General features: G+C 68.3%; 1 protein-coding gene across 1 annotated transcript in view; it reads right to left on the bottom strand.

Moving 5' to 3' along the window:
* The window catches only part of LOC112994540 (dedicator of cytokinesis protein 2-like), a 67,715-nt gene that overhangs the window by 2,971 nt on the left and 49,179 nt on the right, over positions 1-15,565 (bottom strand). Inside the window, exons 29-44 of the mRNA XM_064503930.1 lie at positions 8,174-8,272; positions 7,348-7,442; positions 7,078-7,156; positions 6,813-6,913; positions 6,605-6,663; positions 5,872-6,020; positions 5,376-5,461; positions 4,660-4,816; positions 2,960-3,000; positions 2,740-2,830; positions 2,521-2,640; positions 1,664-1,753; positions 1,444-1,548; positions 552-693; positions 364-445; positions 191-275 (exon numbers count right to left, since the gene is read on the bottom strand). Of these exons, the coding sequence (XP_064360000.1) occupies positions 191-275; positions 364-445; positions 552-693; positions 1,444-1,548; positions 1,664-1,753; positions 2,521-2,640; positions 2,740-2,830; positions 2,960-3,000; positions 4,660-4,816; positions 5,376-5,461; positions 5,872-6,020; positions 6,605-6,663; positions 6,813-6,913; positions 7,078-7,156; positions 7,348-7,442; positions 8,174-8,272 (1,581 nt within the window). The remainder of the gene's footprint in view (positions 1-190; positions 276-363; positions 446-551; positions 694-1,443; positions 1,549-1,663; positions 1,754-2,520; positions 2,641-2,739; positions 2,831-2,959; positions 3,001-4,659; positions 4,817-5,375; positions 5,462-5,871; positions 6,021-6,604; positions 6,664-6,812; positions 6,914-7,077; positions 7,157-7,347; positions 7,443-8,173; positions 8,273-15,565) is intronic.

The following is a 15,565-nucleotide window of genomic DNA, read 5'->3' as shown; positions in this document are numbered from 1 at the left end:
CCCAGCTACCCCCCAGCATGGGGCTCCCCGGCTGCCCCCCAGCTACCCCCCCAGCATGGGGCTCCCTGGCTGCCCCCCGGCACGGGGCTGGGTCCCCCCATCCCTTCTGCATCCCCCCCGGTGACCGCTCCCCGCTGGGGCTCCCGTGGCTCCCCGGTCCGGGGCTCCCGGCCGCCGGTGCGACGCTCACGGCGAACTCGTTGTCGGGGTCCTTGGGGCCTTTCTTGAAGGGCCGCGAGTAGCTGAAGCTCTGGATGTGGTTGGCTTTGTAGAAGCTGCCGGGAGGGAGCGGAGGGGAGGGCTGAGCATCCCCGCAGGATGCGGCCGCCGCTGCCCCGAGCGCGGTGCCCGCGGGACGCTCACTTGGTGATCTGCTCCGGGATGCTCCGGTCCTTGAGCCAGGCCTTGGCCTCCTCCACGGGCTGCACGGTGAAGCACTGGATGTCTGCGGGAGTGAAGGAGCCGCGGGCACGCGTGGGGCTGCGGGGATGGGGGGAAGGGGACGGGGAGGGGGGGCGGGGGGACGAGCAGCCCGGCTGCACGGAGGATACACTGCCCCGGCGAGGCGGTGATGTCCGGCCCCGGCGGCGAGGTGCTCTGCAGCTTCTCGGCGTTGGGGAAGGGGCTCAGCAGCCGCATCTCGAAGTCCTCCCGGCGCTCGTACTCCTTGCCCCGGTAGATGAAGACCTTGTTCTGCGGGGAGGAAGGCCGTGGTCGGTCCCACCGCGCTGCACGGGAGCGCTGGTGCCTCGAGGGTGCACGTGCTGCCGAGGCCGAGCCTCCGCCCCACGGAGCCCGTGTCCAAAAAATTACTGGGCCGGTTCCCTAGCACGGGAACAGCAAAAGCAGCGCCTGCCCAGCTCGCCCCACGCCTGCACCGCTGGCAGGGCCGCGCACGGGGCAGAGGCCTCCCGCGAGAGCCCCAGCAGGTGCCCAAATAGCGCAGCGTTAGCGCTGCCGTATCCCTGCACCAGATGTGAGACCTGCACCAGCTGTGACACAGCACAGCCACGGCACGTCCCCGCACCCCGGGTGGGAAACGGCGCGGACGCAGCTGCGCCCTGCGGATGGAGCACGGACACCGTGGCACCACGTGCAGGGAAGCAACACCGCCGCGCACCAAGGACGTGGGGCAGGGGCCCTGCCACTGTGCATTATGGAGAACTATAGCTTTCCACGTGATACTTTTCTCTTGCAACCGTGCTGCCAAGCTTTTGCAACAGGGACCGCAGCCTTTTGCTAGAGCAAAGCTGGCGTTTCCCTTCTGCAGCTGCGGAGCCCTGCGAGCAGGAGGGGGGCGAGCCCCGGACGCCCCCGGCTGCACATGTGCCCCTCAGTGCAGCCCCCCGAGGCGGCCGTGCTGCAGCCACCGCTCCTGGGCTCAACCAGGTGCCCGGAGGGAGCTCGCTCGCCAGCCCGGAGCCGCCGCCGGGCGCCGCTTACCCGCAGGAAGGTGGGGAAGCCTTGCCCGTAGTAGCCCACGGCGAAGTAGTCCGGGCTGGGCCGCAGCACCTTGAGGATCTTCTCGTAGAACCGGGCTTCTCGCTGCTGCGGGGGCGACGCAAACGCTCGCGGCGCGGGCGGAGGGGGCCAGCACTGCCCCTGCTCCCGCTCTTCCGGCACCATGCCCCAGCCCTGCGTGGCCCCCGGCCCCGGCGCTCACCAGGATGTCGCTCAGCATTTCGTAGTCGAAGATCTCGCTCTCATACTGCTCCGCCAGCTCCTTGCAGATGTGGATGGCCTCCTCCCACATCTGCAAAACAGGGCGGGGTGAGGGCCCGGCACCCACCGCTGGCTGCAGCGTGAGCTGGGGGGGGGGGCACGGGGTGCTCCTGGGTGAAACTGGCTCCTGCAGGGGGGACACCATGTGCACCCTGCTCTGGGGGCTGTACTCACCTGCTCCACGTGCACCCTGCTCCGTGCGCCCTGCTCCATGGGCAACACTCACCTGCTCCGTGGGCACCCTGTTCCGTGGGTGATGCTCACCTGCTCCACATGCTCCGTGTGCACCCTGCTCTGTGGGCGATGCTCACCTGCTCCGCATGCACCCTGCTCCGTGGGCACCCTGTTCCGTGGGTGATGCTCACCTGCTCCACATGCTCCGTGTGCACCCTGCTCTGTGGGCGATGCTCACCTGCTCCGCATGCACCCTGCTCCGTGGGCACCCTGTTCCGTGGGTGATGCTCACCTGCTCCGTGTGCACCCTGCTCTGTGGGCGATGCTCACCTGCTCCGCATGCACCCTGCTCCGTGGGCACCCTGCTCCGTGGGCGATGCTCACCTGCTCCACATGCTCCGTGTGCACCCTGCTCCGTGTGCCCTGCTCCATGCACTGTGCTCACCTGCTCCGTGCGCCCTGCTCCATGAGCAATGCTCACCTGCTCTACATGCTCTGCGTGCACCCTGCTCTGTGGGCGATGCTCACCCGCTCCATGTGCATCCTGCTCCATGCACCCTGCTCCATGTGCACCCCGCTCCATGCACCCTGCTCCGTGCACCCTGCTCCGTGCGCCGTGCTCACCTTGCCCTGGTCGAAGTAGCTGATGATCTGGTTGTAGAGGGCCTCCTTGAGCTGGCGCTGGCTGTGCAGGCTGGGGCTGTGCGAGCCCTGCATGGGCGCCGTGTTCGGCTCGTCCGACCACTGTGCGGAGGCGGCGGGAGCCCGTCACGCCCAGCTGCGGGGCGGCACCCGGCACTGGCACCCGGCACCGGCACCCGGCACGCAGCGCGCGGGGCCCACCTTGAGCAGCCGCGCGTGCAGCAGCAGCGTGTAGGCGCCCTCCGTGTAGTTCTCGTAGCTGATGTGCAGGTCCTTGAGCTTGTAGAGGTACCTGGGGCGGGGGCAGCGCGTGCGGGGCGGTGGGCTGGCACCGGAGCCGGCAGCGCCGCGCGGGGCCCGGGCTGCAGCGGGGTGTGGGGCGGGCGGCCCCCCAGGCCCCCCTCCCCGGGGCGGCGCGCACCTGATGTACATGGCCTGGCGGTCGATCTCCTTGTAGAAGTTCTGCGGGGAGCAGAGGGGCGTCGGGGGGGCCCGGGGGTGCGTGCGTGGCCCCCGTGCCTGGACCCATGGCGCTGCCAGGCCCCGTCCCAGCCAGGGCCTCAGTCGCCCTCGGCAGCGGGTCCCGCAGGAGGCACCGTGGACCGGGAGCAGCACCGTGCCCCCCCTGCGAGCTGGAGCGGGCTGGGGCCTTTGGCACCAGGGCCTGGGGATGCCCTGGGACACAGGACACTGGGGGGCTCAGGGAAGCCCTGGGACACCATGAGCACTGGGGATGCCCTGGGACACGGGACACTGGGGGGCTCAGGGAAGCCCTGGGACACCGTGAGCACTGGGGATGCCCTGGGACATGGGACATTGGGGGGCTCAGGGATGCCCTGGGACACCGTGAGCACTGGGGATGCCCTGGGACATGGGACATTGGGGGGCTCAGGGATGCCCTGGGACACCGTGAGCACTGGGGATGCCCTGGGACACGGGACACTGGGGGGCTCAGGGATGCCCTGGGACACCGTGAGCACTGGGGATGCCCTGGGACACGGGACATTGGGGGGCTCAGGGAAGCCCTGGGACACCGTGAGCACTGGGGATGCCCTGGGACACGGGACATTGGGGGGCTCAGGGAAGCCCTGGGACACTGTGAGCACTGGGGATGCCCTGGGACACGGGACACTGGGGGGCTCAGGGAAGCCCTGGGACACTGTGAGCACTGGGGATGCCCTGGGACACGGGACACTGGGGGGCTCAGGGAAGCCCTGGGACACCGTGAGCACTGGGGATGCCCTGGGACATGGGACACTGGGGGGCTCAGGGAAGCCCTGGGACACCGTGAGCACTGGGGATGCCCTGGGACACGGGACATTGGGGGGCTCAGGGAAGCCCTGGGACACCGTGAGCACTGGGGATGCCCTGGGACACGGGACATTGGGGGGCTCAGGGAAGCCCTGGGACACCGTGAGCACTGGGGATGCCCTGGGACATGGGACATTGGGGGGCTCAGGGAAGCCCTGGGACACCGTGAGCACTGGGGATGCCCTGGGACATGGGACATTGGGGGGCTCAGGGAAGCCCTGGGACACCGTGAGCACTGGGGATGCCCTGGGACATGGGACACTGGGGGGCTCAGGGATGCCCTGGGACACCGTGAGCACTGGGGATGCCCTGGGACACGGGACACTGGGGGGCTCAGGGAAGCCCTGGGACACCGTGAGCACTGGGGATGCCCTGGGACATGGGACATTGGGGGGCTCAGGGAAGCCCTGGGACACCGTGAGCACTGGGGATGCCCTGGGACATGGGACATTGGGGGGCTCAGGGAAGCCCTGGGACACTGTGAGCACTGGGGATGCCCTGGGACACGGGACATCGTGGTGGAGGGCAATGCTCGGGGTGGCACCGAGGGGACCGGCGAGCTCCAGGGCAGCAGCGGCACAGGGAGCCGAGGCACCTGCTCCATGAGCGAGCCCGGGCTGGGAACGGGCCCTGCCAGCCCTAGCGGCCACTGGGCCGGGTGACCGCAGGTTGCATCCGGGTGACACCAGCTTCGGCACCCCGTGTGCACATGGTGCCCTGTCTGCTGCACCGGGGGCCTGGGGACATCTGAGGGGACACGGGCTGGACAGGCCGCAGGGACCGGGGCCTGGGGCAGGGGGTGGGACCCACCAGGAGGTTGACGGTGCAGCTCATGCTGTAGGTTTTGTTCTCGTCGTTCATAACAGCCCGGTAGTCGAGGAGCCGCTCCAGGAGCCCCGTCACCAACGCGACGAAGTTCTCCCCGGGCTCGGCCAGCTCGGGGTGCTCCCGGCAGCAGCTGAGCAGGCTGGGGAGGAGGGAGGGGGGGGTCTCGCAGCACGCTCGGCCCCGCTCTGCTCCCACCCCCGCCGCAGCTCGGCCCCGCCACGAGCTGCCCGGAGCTGCCGGGGGCCGGCGAGGAGAAAGGCAACGGCTGGTCTGCAGCGGCGTGGAGCAAGTCCTGCTCTGCTCCCTGACGGGCGCGTCGGGGACGGGGGAGAGACCCCCCTGCTCCAGCCACCCCGTGCACGGAGCTGCCATGGGCACGGGGTGGGGGCAAAGCCTGGGGCAGGGCATTGCCTGGGGCACAGCAGGGGCATTGCCTGGGGCAGGGCATTGCCTGGGGTGGGGGCATTGCCCGGGGCACAGCAGGGCCAGGCTGGAGGGAGCAGCGACGGTGCCTGGGGCACACGACGCTCCGGGTAGCAGCTGCCCCCCCCCTTGGATCCTGCTCCCCGGGGAGGGGGGCTCTGGGTCCGCTCGGCGCCAGGAGGAGCAGGATGCCGGGACCCGGCCGGGGCGGGAGCGCGCGCGGGAAAGGCTTGTGCCCCGGGCGGGGGGGAGCAGGGCCGGCACCACGTGCTCACATGCTCTCGAAAAGCTGCTTGTACTGTTCGTCGCCCCGGCCGCCCTCCACCTCGCTGTCCAGCTTGCGTAGGATCTCGTCCTCAAACTGCAGAAAGGGGAGGGGAGGACGGTACGTGCACGTCCCCTCCGCTGTGTCCTGGCTTCCGCACGGTGCGGGGACCGGCGGAGCGGGGCCGAACCTCTCCCGTCCCCTCCGGCCTCTGGGAAGCCCTCTGCATCGCCCCAGGCCTCGGGTCTGCTACCTCCCGGCTGGAGGCCTCATCCCCATCCGCCGTCCCGGCAGGCGGCCTCGTCCCCTGTCCCTGGTGGCCTCGTCCCCTGTCCCTGGTGGCCTCATCCCCTGTCCCTCGTCCCTCCCCGCTGCAGCCCCACATCCCAGCGCCCCGGGAGAGAGGCGAGGCTGAGCAGCACCTCCGTCCCTGCCGAAAGGGACGGTCCAGCCCGGTGAGGCTCCAGCTCCCGCGGGATCCCCGGCCCCGGCCGCGGGCTGCTCACCCGGCTGAAGCCCTCAGTCAGCTGGTACTCGCAGAGCATCATGTCGAAGAAGATGGGGATGGTGGATTTCCGCAGCTCCAGCTCCGGCACCAGCGTCATCTCCAGGATGGGGCCCACCATGGCCGGGATGAACTCGATCTTGTGGTGGCCTGGGGAGGGCAGGGCCGAGCTGAGCGCCCGCAGCCCGGGGCGAGGACGCATGCCGGCGCTGGGTGCACTCGCTCCCTGCAGCTCCCCGACCTCTGCCGGGAGGCGGAACGGCAGCCGGAGCTGCTGCTCCCTGTTCCCTCCCTGCCTGCCCAGCGCAGGGCCGGAGGATCGGAAACGAAGGGCTGCAGGCGCAGGCAGCCCCCGGAGAAGGGAGGCTGGCGGCAGGGAGCACGAGCTCATGGACCCGCTGGAGCGCCCGCGGGCTCTCACACCTGCAGGCTTGCACGTCCCCCGGGCTCGCGCGTCTGCGGAGCTGCACGCATGCCCCGCAGGCTCAACAGCTTGCACATCTGCAGCCTTTCACGCCCGCAGCCTCATGCACTGCTCACACCTGCGTGCCCCGCAGCCTCGCACGCCTGCCCGCTTGCACACCAGCAGGCCGGCAAGGCCACCCGCACGGCCCGGCTCGGTGCCACCCCGCTCCGCGGCGCCCGTCTCCGCAGGGACGGTGCCGAGGACGCGGCAGGCACGCCGGCCCCGTGGAAATGCAGCACACACCGCTGCTGGCTGCACTGCGGCTCACCGAGCTTGTACCACATGTCCCGGATGGCGGCTCCGATGGTGGCTCGCATGTCCCCGTACCTGCCGGGACGGCGCTGGTTAGCGCTGCTCCTCCCGCCCGGCACAGCCGGGTGCCTCCCGGGACCCCCGGCCCCACGAGGAGCCCCGAGACGCCGCAGCACTCAGCCGCGGGGCAGCCCGGGGCCGCGCGGGGAGACGCGGTGCCTCACTTGGCCAGGATGCTGGTGCGCTTGGCCTGGGAGAAGTTCTCCAGCTGCAGGGAGTCCTGCGTGAGGAAAGCCACGGCCAGGTGGAAGTAGTTGTTCCAGAGCTGCAACGGAAGCACCGGATGGGAGTGTGGGGCCGGGGGCCGGGGAGCCGGGGCCGTGGAGAGCCCGGACTGGGCTGGGGGCCTGGGGGCCTCAGCCCTGCTCGCCGTGGGGCAGGGCAGCCCCGGCCCCGCTCGCCGTGGGGCGTGGGCGGTGCGCGGCTCACCTGCAGCTCGAAGCTGCTGTGCTGCAGGAACGTCTCCGTCAGGGTGGCCGCAAAGTGGTTGATGGCGTGCAGGAACTCCCTGGGGGCGACAGGCGCCGTGGGGCAGGGCTGAAGCACCGGGGGGGGGGGGGGGTGCGGGGCCGCTGGGGGCCCGGGGGGGTTATGGCAGGGCCAAGAGCCTCTGCCCGGCCACAGCCCCGTGCGGGCGCTGGCGGTCCCCGCTCCTCCCGCCCTCCCCGGCCGCCGCCGCCCCCCGCCGCCGCTCCTCACCGGTTCTGCACCATGTTCATCACCATCCAGTCGGAGGGATACACCGTCTTGCCTATCAGGTCCTTGAAGAGGATGAAGGTCTCCATGAGGAAGTCCTGCCGGGAGGGAAGCGGGCTCAGGACCGGGCTCGGCCAGCGGGAGCAATGCCAGGCTGCACATCTGGGTGATGCTGGGCTGCACATCTGGCTGATGCCAGGCTGCACATCTGGGTGATGCTGGGCTGCGTGCTGGGGCGGTGCTGGGCTGCAGATCTGGGTGATGCCAGGCAGCACACTGGGGCGATGCCGGGCTGCACATCTGGGAGATGCCAGGCTGCACATCTGGGTGATGCCCAGCTGCACACTGGGGCGATGCTAGGCTGCACATCTGGGTGATGCCAGGCTACACATCTGGGTGATGCCAGGCTGCACATCTGGGTGATGCCAGGCGGCACACCGGGGTGGTGCGGGGTGTGTGCTGGGGGAATGCTGGGCTGCACACCGGGGCGATGCCGGGCTGCACATCTGGGTGATGCCCAGCTGCACACCGGGGCGATGCCAGGCTGCACATCTGGGTGATGCCAGGCTGCACATCTGGGCGATGCTGGGCTACACATCTGGGTGATGCCAGGCTGCACATCTGGGTGATGCCAGGCTGCACATCTGGGTGATGCCAGGCTGCGCACCAGGGCAATGCCGGGCTGTGCGCTGAGGCCGGGAGCAGCCCTGGCTCCCTGCAGCAAGAGCCTCATCTCTGCCAAGCGGGATGCGGCCAGAGCCGGGGCAGCGCCCAGGCGTGTGTGTCCCGCTGGGGCGCGCGGTGCCGACCCCGCGCCGCCGGCACTCACCATGAGGTCGGGCCGGGAGGGGAAGGCCCCGAGGTAGGAGCTGTAGTGGTGGGTGTCCATCTGGCTGAGGATGGCCGTCATGCAGGCCACGTAGTGGCTCTGGGGAGAGAGGGCTGAGGGCAGCGCTGGGGCCCGCGTGGGCACCGCGGGACACGGCCGTGTCGGGCCCTGCTCCCCACCGCCTCCCCGGCCGGTCCAGTGCCCCAGAAAGGAGCACGCGGCCTCATTGCCTGCGAAGTCATGCCCGAGCCCGAGCCCGCGCGGCAGCAGGCAGGGCTGGGACCGCAGTGGCCACAGCTGCGCGGCAGCAGCTGCTGCTTGCAGCGGATTTGGGGCGCAGCGTCGTGTTGCGCTGCTCGGTGCATTTTGCAAATGCACGCAGCATCTTCCTGAGGGCCGGTGTGTCTGGATCGCCTTTCGCAGAGGTCCTGCACGGAGCCCGTCAGCGCCGGGCCCGTCCGGGAGCAGCGCAGCTCTGCCGTGGGGGGAGCAGCACGACGGTGCTCCGGTCCAGGAGCGGGACACGCTGCCGCCTGCGCCCCAGCTGTGCTCAGCTGCGCTGCTTCTAACCTACTTCTAACATATCATCTGAGTCTACAGCAGCCTTTAAAGCACTTTGGAAATTCACTGTTAAGCTTTGGTCTGGGGACGAAACTTGGGGAAACCCTGCGGAGCTGCGGCCAGCGCCTGCAGCCTGAGCGCCCCGGTCAGAGCTCCCCGGTCAGAGCTCCCCGGTCAGAGCTCCCCGGTCGGAGCTCCGCGGTCACAGCACCCCGGTCAGAACGCCCCGGTCAGAGCTCCCCGGTCGGAGCTCCGCGGCTTGGGGCCGGGACGCTGCCCGGTTTCCAGCTCCTCCCGAGCTCCGGCGGCTCAGCCTCGTCCAGCGGCAGCACCAGGCCCAGCGGGACGCCTCACGCCACGACGCCCCGGGGCCGGCTGGTGCCAGGCGGGAGGGACGGAGCCCTGGCTGGGGCGGTTTGCAGGGGAGGCTGTTGTGCTCCGGCTGTGCACAAAGCAGCCCAGAGCCCCCCGTGCCCTGCTAGGGGTCTGCACCCCAGAGCCCCCCCCTTGCATCGCTGTGGCCTGGCCCAGCCTGCCCCGAGCACGGCTGCAGGACAAGCCCTTCCCTGTCCTCACAGCGAGCGGCTCGGCCACGCGCACGCGTGCAGCGGGTGCGCAACCCGGGGAGCCCAGGTCCCGGCGGGAGCCGGCGGCGGAGCAGGGGTCACGCTGCAGCGGGGCTCGTCCGTGGCACCGCGTGCCCTCGCCGGCGGTTTGGGGCCGTTTCTCACGCGCGTGCCGGGGCGGAGGCCGCCCGCACTCCCGCACCGCCCCGGTGCGCGGCTGGGGGCCGCGGGGAGCAGGACAGACCCCGCCGGAGGCCGCGGCCCCGCGAGCCCGTCTGCCCCGGGAGCTGCCGGGATCTGCCCAGGCATCCGAGCAGCCGTCCGGGGCAGGTGGGCTCCCGGCCGCCTGCTCCCCCCGTGCAGGGCAGACCGCGTTTACATGTAAATCGCACCGCGGAGGAGCCGCGCGGCCGGGCGCCGCCGCGCACTCGGATGCGGCAGGCGCGGACGGGTCCCACCGGGCAGCGCGGCCGCGGGGACCAGCCCGGAGGCCGCGGGCCGGAGCGGCCCCCTCGCCCCGCCCGGCAGCCCTGCGGGGACGGGGATGGGCGCCGGCCCCGCCCCCCGGGCTCCCCCCCCGGCCCCGCCCCGGCTCCGCCCCGGTCCCGGGGAGCGCGCGCGGCTCCGCCCGGCCGTGCCCTGCGCGCTGCTCCCCGCCGCGGAGCTCCCGCCGCCGCCGCGGCGCCGCACCAGGTACCGGCGCGGGGGGAGCGGCCCTGCAGCGCCCGCCGGGACCGCGCGGGGGGAGGCGCCGGGCGGGACCGGGACCGGGAGCGGGACCGGGCCGGGGCGCAGCGCGGCGGGGACCCCGGGGCGGGCGCAGCAGCCCGCAGCGTGCGCGGGGCCGGGGCCGGGCAGGGCAGGGCAGGGACCGTCCCGCCGCGCGGCCGAGCCCGTTGCGTCCCGGGCAGCGGCGCGGTGCCCGGCGCGGTGCATCCCCGGCTCCCCGGCGCTGCCCTCTCCCGCCCCGTCCCGGAGCACGGGAGCCGCCCGGGCGGCGGGGAAGGTGCAGGGCCGCGGGACCCCGCTCCCAGCACCCCGCACCGCCCGCTCTGCTCCGGGGCACCCGGCGGCACCCCGCACCAAGGGCATGGGGGGGACCCCGCACCGGCACCCCGCGGCGAGCACCCGCACCAAGGGCATGGGGGGGACCCCGCACCGGCACCCCGCGGCGAGCACCCGCACCAAGGGCATGGGGGGGACCCCGCACCGGCACCCCGCGGCGAGCACCCGCACCAAGGGCATGGGGGGGGACCCCGCACCGGCACCCCGCGGCGAGCACCCGCACCAAGGGAGGCAGTCGCGGTCCCGGAGCTGCCCGCGCCGCCCGGCACAACCCGCTGCCTCTCTGCCGTCCCTCGCCGGAGACGCGTCCATCGGCGGGGGCCGCGCTCGCGGCTGCCCCGATCCCGGGAGCGTCACTTCTGCGCCGCGCCCCGGGCTGGCGGCAGGCCGCGGGCAGGGCCGCTCGCGCCGAAGGGATGCAGCCCACGTTGCTCCCGGCGCTGGGGGTGACCACAGGCAGGAGCTGGCCGCAGCGGGTAACCCGGGTCTGTCCGCGGCATCCTTCCGATGGGGTGGGGAGCGTCTGACATCCTTCCATGCGCTTGGAGGAGCGGGGTGGATTTAAATACAGAAGCTCCTTTAGTCTGAGGTTATCTTCTTTGTGAATCACAATTATTGTAATTGTTTAATGGTACGGTAGCGTTCAGAGGCCACAAATAATTAGTGGGTTTATTCCCATCTGTAGTAACAAAGCTGCTTCAGTCGTGGCTGGTGCTTTTGGACGGTGAATCTCGTGAGCGTTTGCAAGGATTTTGCCTGTTCCGTTCTGGCTGGGGAAACTGAGCTACGCGGCACAGACGGGCACTGGCTCATTCCCGCTCTCGCCCGGCAGCGAGCGTTGACCGAGGCACCCGGAGATGGGGGGGCTCTGCTGGCCGGCAGCGCAGTCCCCGGAGAGGCAGGGATCCGTATTCCGGCACGGCGCCCTGCGTGTCCGCGCTGCCGGGGGGGCCGGTCACCTCCGGCGGTGCCGGGGGGCGCGGGGCCGTCGGGGGCCGCGTTCAGCCTGGCCGCGCTTAGGGCACGGCGGTTCCTGCCTGCGCTGCGGTCGTGCGGGCTGGCGCGGTCGCGGGCCGGGTGCCGCCGTAGTCTGAGCTGCCAGGAGACGAAGCCTTTCTCGCCTTTCCCGGAAACGTGCCCTGTGCGCAGCTTGGGGCTCTCTAACAACATTGCTGGCACGTGCAGGAGCACGTCCAGTCCCTCTGCCGGGGTCCCCAGCCCGGCGGGCTGCTGGCCGGGGCGCTCTGCCTCCGGATGCAGTTGGGTGCCCGTCTCCGGCGGGTGAAACGCTCCTCCCCAGGGCAGCGCGGGGCTGCAGAAGTGCTGTGCTGGGCTCTGCTGGGCTCTGCTGGGCTCTGCTGCTGCCGCGCTGGGCATCCCCCCCCCGGCACGGCCAGCACGACGTGTCCCCGGCTGCAGAGGGCTCGGCACTGCCCGCAGCGCTTTCCTGGGAAGGGAGCGGCTGCCGACGGGGCATCTTGTTGCCGCCGAGGTGGTCCCTGTTGTGGCAGCTGAGAGGCTGCCGACGGGCATGGCACGGCGCCGTGGCCACAAGCGACCCTCACCCGCGCTGGCGCTGAGGTGGTGAGGAAGAGCCCGGGGACGGGGGCAGACCCGTCCCCCCAGGCACCGGCCGTCTGCCGCAGCCTGCCCCTGTGCCCCGGCTGGGTCCCTCTGCCTCTTCGCGTCCCGCTTAAAATGGGGATGTTGGTGCTCCTCTGCACTGGGAGATGTGGGAAAGGGTGTGAAAGCCGGTGAGAACAGACACTACTGTCGCGACAGCCGTATTAGCATCCGTGGGAGACAGCAGAATAATTGGGCCTCTGCGGGCTCTGTTCAGAGGCTCTGTGCGTTGCCGCGGCTCCGGGCCACGTAAACTCCCCATCTGACGCCACCAGCACGTCTGAGGCTGAACGAGAAGAGCAGCGTAATAGCGAGCGGTGACGACCTCTGCATGCCGGGGAACGTTATCGCTGCTTCCCGAATTGTCGGGACCCATCGTTTGGGCGTTAGCGGTGGTGGACGAGGCGAGGGTCGCCTCGGGAAGAGGGGGCCCGTGGTGTGCCCGGGGGAGCCGGGGCTGCAGGGACGGCTCGGGCCAGGACTGAGCGGGTGACAAAGGCTCCCTGCTCCCGCCCGGTGAGGAGAGCCTGTCTCCAGGCTCCGTGGCTGGAAGAGTGACTAATTTTCTGCAGCGCTCTTCAGCCAGTGACCTAAATAAAGATGCGTGTGGATCCCTTGGCTCGTACGAGCTGCCACTTCCACAGGGCACCTGCTGACACAGAAGAGAGACCTTTCTATCGGTGCAATCCTCTGGGGCGCCCAGCTGATGCTCGCCTTGAGTGTGCTTGATGGTGTCACGGATGTGTCCTTTAGGGACACTCTCCCAGCCGCAGGGGGAATTACACGTGCTGTGCCCAGACGGATCCGTCCAGGTGTTTCCAGTGGAGCCACAGAAGTGTGTGAGCAGAACCTAAGACCTTGCCTTGCGCACTCTCAGGAGAGAGGAGTTTGGTGCAGGCATGGAGACCGGCGACGAGGAGGATCCGAGAAATGAGGAGCTGGCCTCAGAAGGAGAGAGAAGACCCGGACTTGCTTATTGATGCAAAGCGTAGGCTGAGCCAGGTTGTGTTTGCTCCCTGTATGAGGGCTAAATACTAAGAAGGGAGAAAAGCTATTCAAGTGGAAGCACTATATTGGCACAAAAACAAACGGATATAAACTGTCTATGATTAAGTGCCTGCAGGAAATTAGAAGGTTTATAAGCCTCAGAACGGTTGGGCTCTGGAAGAGCCTCCAAGAGAAGCCGCAAGGGTAAGGCATGAGCTGGCTTTACGGTGGAGCTTCCTCAGCTGGGAGCTGGATTACGGGAGCACCAGCCTGCAGGAGTGGGCGGGAGTGATGGACGGAGGGCATTCAGTTCAGTCCTGCATCCTCGACGCACGCAGAGGCTCAGTTCTAACTACAAACGCGTCGAGTCTTCTCAGAGCCAAAAGGGGATTAAGTTCTCCTACTGACTGGTGTGTGGTGGACCTGGCTTCTGCTCTGTCATCAGCTGTGAGCAAATGCCTCATCATCTGGTGCCTCCCTCTCGGTCATTAGTGACACCTCTTTCATTTTCGGAGACCAGGAAAAGCAAAGGTTTCGTCCCAAGAGAGGCTGTGGTACCACTGAGCAGAGCTGGATAATTAGCTATTCTCTCCTGCACAGTTCCACGAGAATATGACTTCCTCTCTCATAAATCTAATCTCCTGGCTTCCTATGTCTTGAGAAGAAGATTTATGTGTCTGCTCTGGTTTCCCCTCTTCCACAGAGATTACAGGAGAATGAGGTGGAGGATGGGTGAAGAAAACGTCCAAGGTGGCCGGAGGGACAGGTAGAGTCGTTCGTAGGTGTGGGGGACGGGTGGGACCCCGCCTTGGCGCGTTCAGTCCTGCCGTTGACGGCCACAGCTGAGCTCTGCCCAGCAGCGCGCTGGTGACCGTCGGTGCTGGGGCGGGTCTTTCCCAGCGGGCAGTGACACTCTTCGAGCTGGGAGGAAGAGCTCGAGCTGACCTTGCTGCCCCAGCAGAGGAGGAGGAAAGCTGGGGGCTTTCTCTCTGCTCTCCGGTAGTTTTGGTGGATGCAGGTAGCTTCCCAGGCAGCTAGGTGGGAAGCAGGGCTTCGTTCCTCAGAGATCAGCCCTGCGGCCCGTGAGAGACAGGTCTCGAGACACAAAAACAGAGGTTATACTGCCTCTCTCCGGCAAGATTCACCGACCTATTAGTCAAAACGGGCCAAAAAGAGTGACCCGAACTCATAGGGCTGCCGGCTCTCCCTGCCGTTCGCGAGCTGCGGGCAGGAGCTGTCAGCACGCCGGCGCAGCGCAGGCTCGTTCTGCAGGGCCACGTTCTGGAAGCCACCACCCGCAATGGGGCAGGTCCGTGGATCCAGAGGGCTCGGACCGGTACGCAGGCACCACTGAGCAGGGCAGCGGGGCTGGTTCACCAGAGCCTCGGCGCTGGTCACGAGTCCGGTCATTGTGAGAGAGATCGGACGTTTGGGGCGGGGTGAAGAAAACCTTAGGTCTAGGTGGGAAGCGGCACCTGGAGCGCAGCGATGCCGGTGACTGGATGCTGGGGAAGCGGCCCCCGATGCCTCCTCGGCACCCGGGTTGCGTTCAGCTGACGAGAACGTCCATCCCCAGCTGCAGAGCATCCAGCTAAACCAGAGAGCCCCTTGCCGAAGTACTCGTGTCGTCTATTACATTACGTTGGCGTCATCTGGTTTTATCTATAAATCATCCGATGTGACCTGCTGTCTCGCTGCATTCATGCGCTTGCAACTCCCGTATGAGCTGGAGGAGAAAAACATCCAGCCTTTAAAAAATTGCCAGGACGGGAGATCTGCTCCCGTGTGAATCCTTTCCAAGTTGCTCTCATGGCTAATAGAGCCTCACTTTCTAGCAAGTCACTCGTCCTCCGAATGTGCCTGCCTCCAGTTTTCAGCCACTGTGTTTTGTTGGACCTTGTATGCCGCGTTGGCGAGGTCTGCCCAGGACTCCCCACCGCTTCTGGAGAACTGCTTCCCGTGGCAGAAACCCCTCTGGCACACACGTTTCTTGCATGATTTTACGTTGTCTCTTTCACTCTTTGTCCTTCTCTCAGGCTTTGTATCATCTGCCGATTTTATCAGTGCTGACTTTTCTCTTTGAGGTCGGTGACAGACAGCGCCGGCACGGGGCTGGACGGCCCCTCCGCAGGACCTGAGCGGAAGCACGGCTAATTGGCGATGATCGCTGGATGATGATGTTTTGAGACATGCTGCTTAGCCAGTTTTTAATCCATTTAATGTGTGCCACACTGCTTTCGTATTATTCTGCTTTCTTCGTCAAAATGTCAAATGCCTTACAGAAATCTAAGTCTGCTCCATCACGGCTTTTACCTTCAGTGACCAAACCTGGAATCTTATCAAAACAGGCAGCAAATTGGTTTGACGACCCATGTTTTCTGGAGCCAGTGCTGACTGGCGTGACTGGTGCGCGGTGCCATCCTTCATCCGGTATTAATCAAGTCCGTGTCCATCTCGCTGTTGTCGCCCGTGACCCGCGCGGGCTGGCAGGGCACTGCGCCCCGGCGGGGCAAGTCCCCCCGCCGTCCGGTGGCCCCGGTGCTCTCCGTGCCCAGGGCTCCGGGGACGTGCGGCCCCACAGGCGCACGGG

The sequence above is a fragment of the Dromaius novaehollandiae genome, unplaced genomic scaffold (genome assembly GCF_036370855.1).
Source record: "Dromaius novaehollandiae isolate bDroNov1 unplaced genomic scaffold, bDroNov1.hap1 HAP1_SCAFFOLD_70, whole genome shotgun sequence".
Taxonomy (NCBI): domain Eukaryota; kingdom Metazoa; phylum Chordata; class Aves; order Casuariiformes; family Dromaiidae; genus Dromaius; species Dromaius novaehollandiae.
Note: the sequence above shows the minus strand (reverse complement) of the source record. Positions and strands in the feature narration are given on the sequence as shown.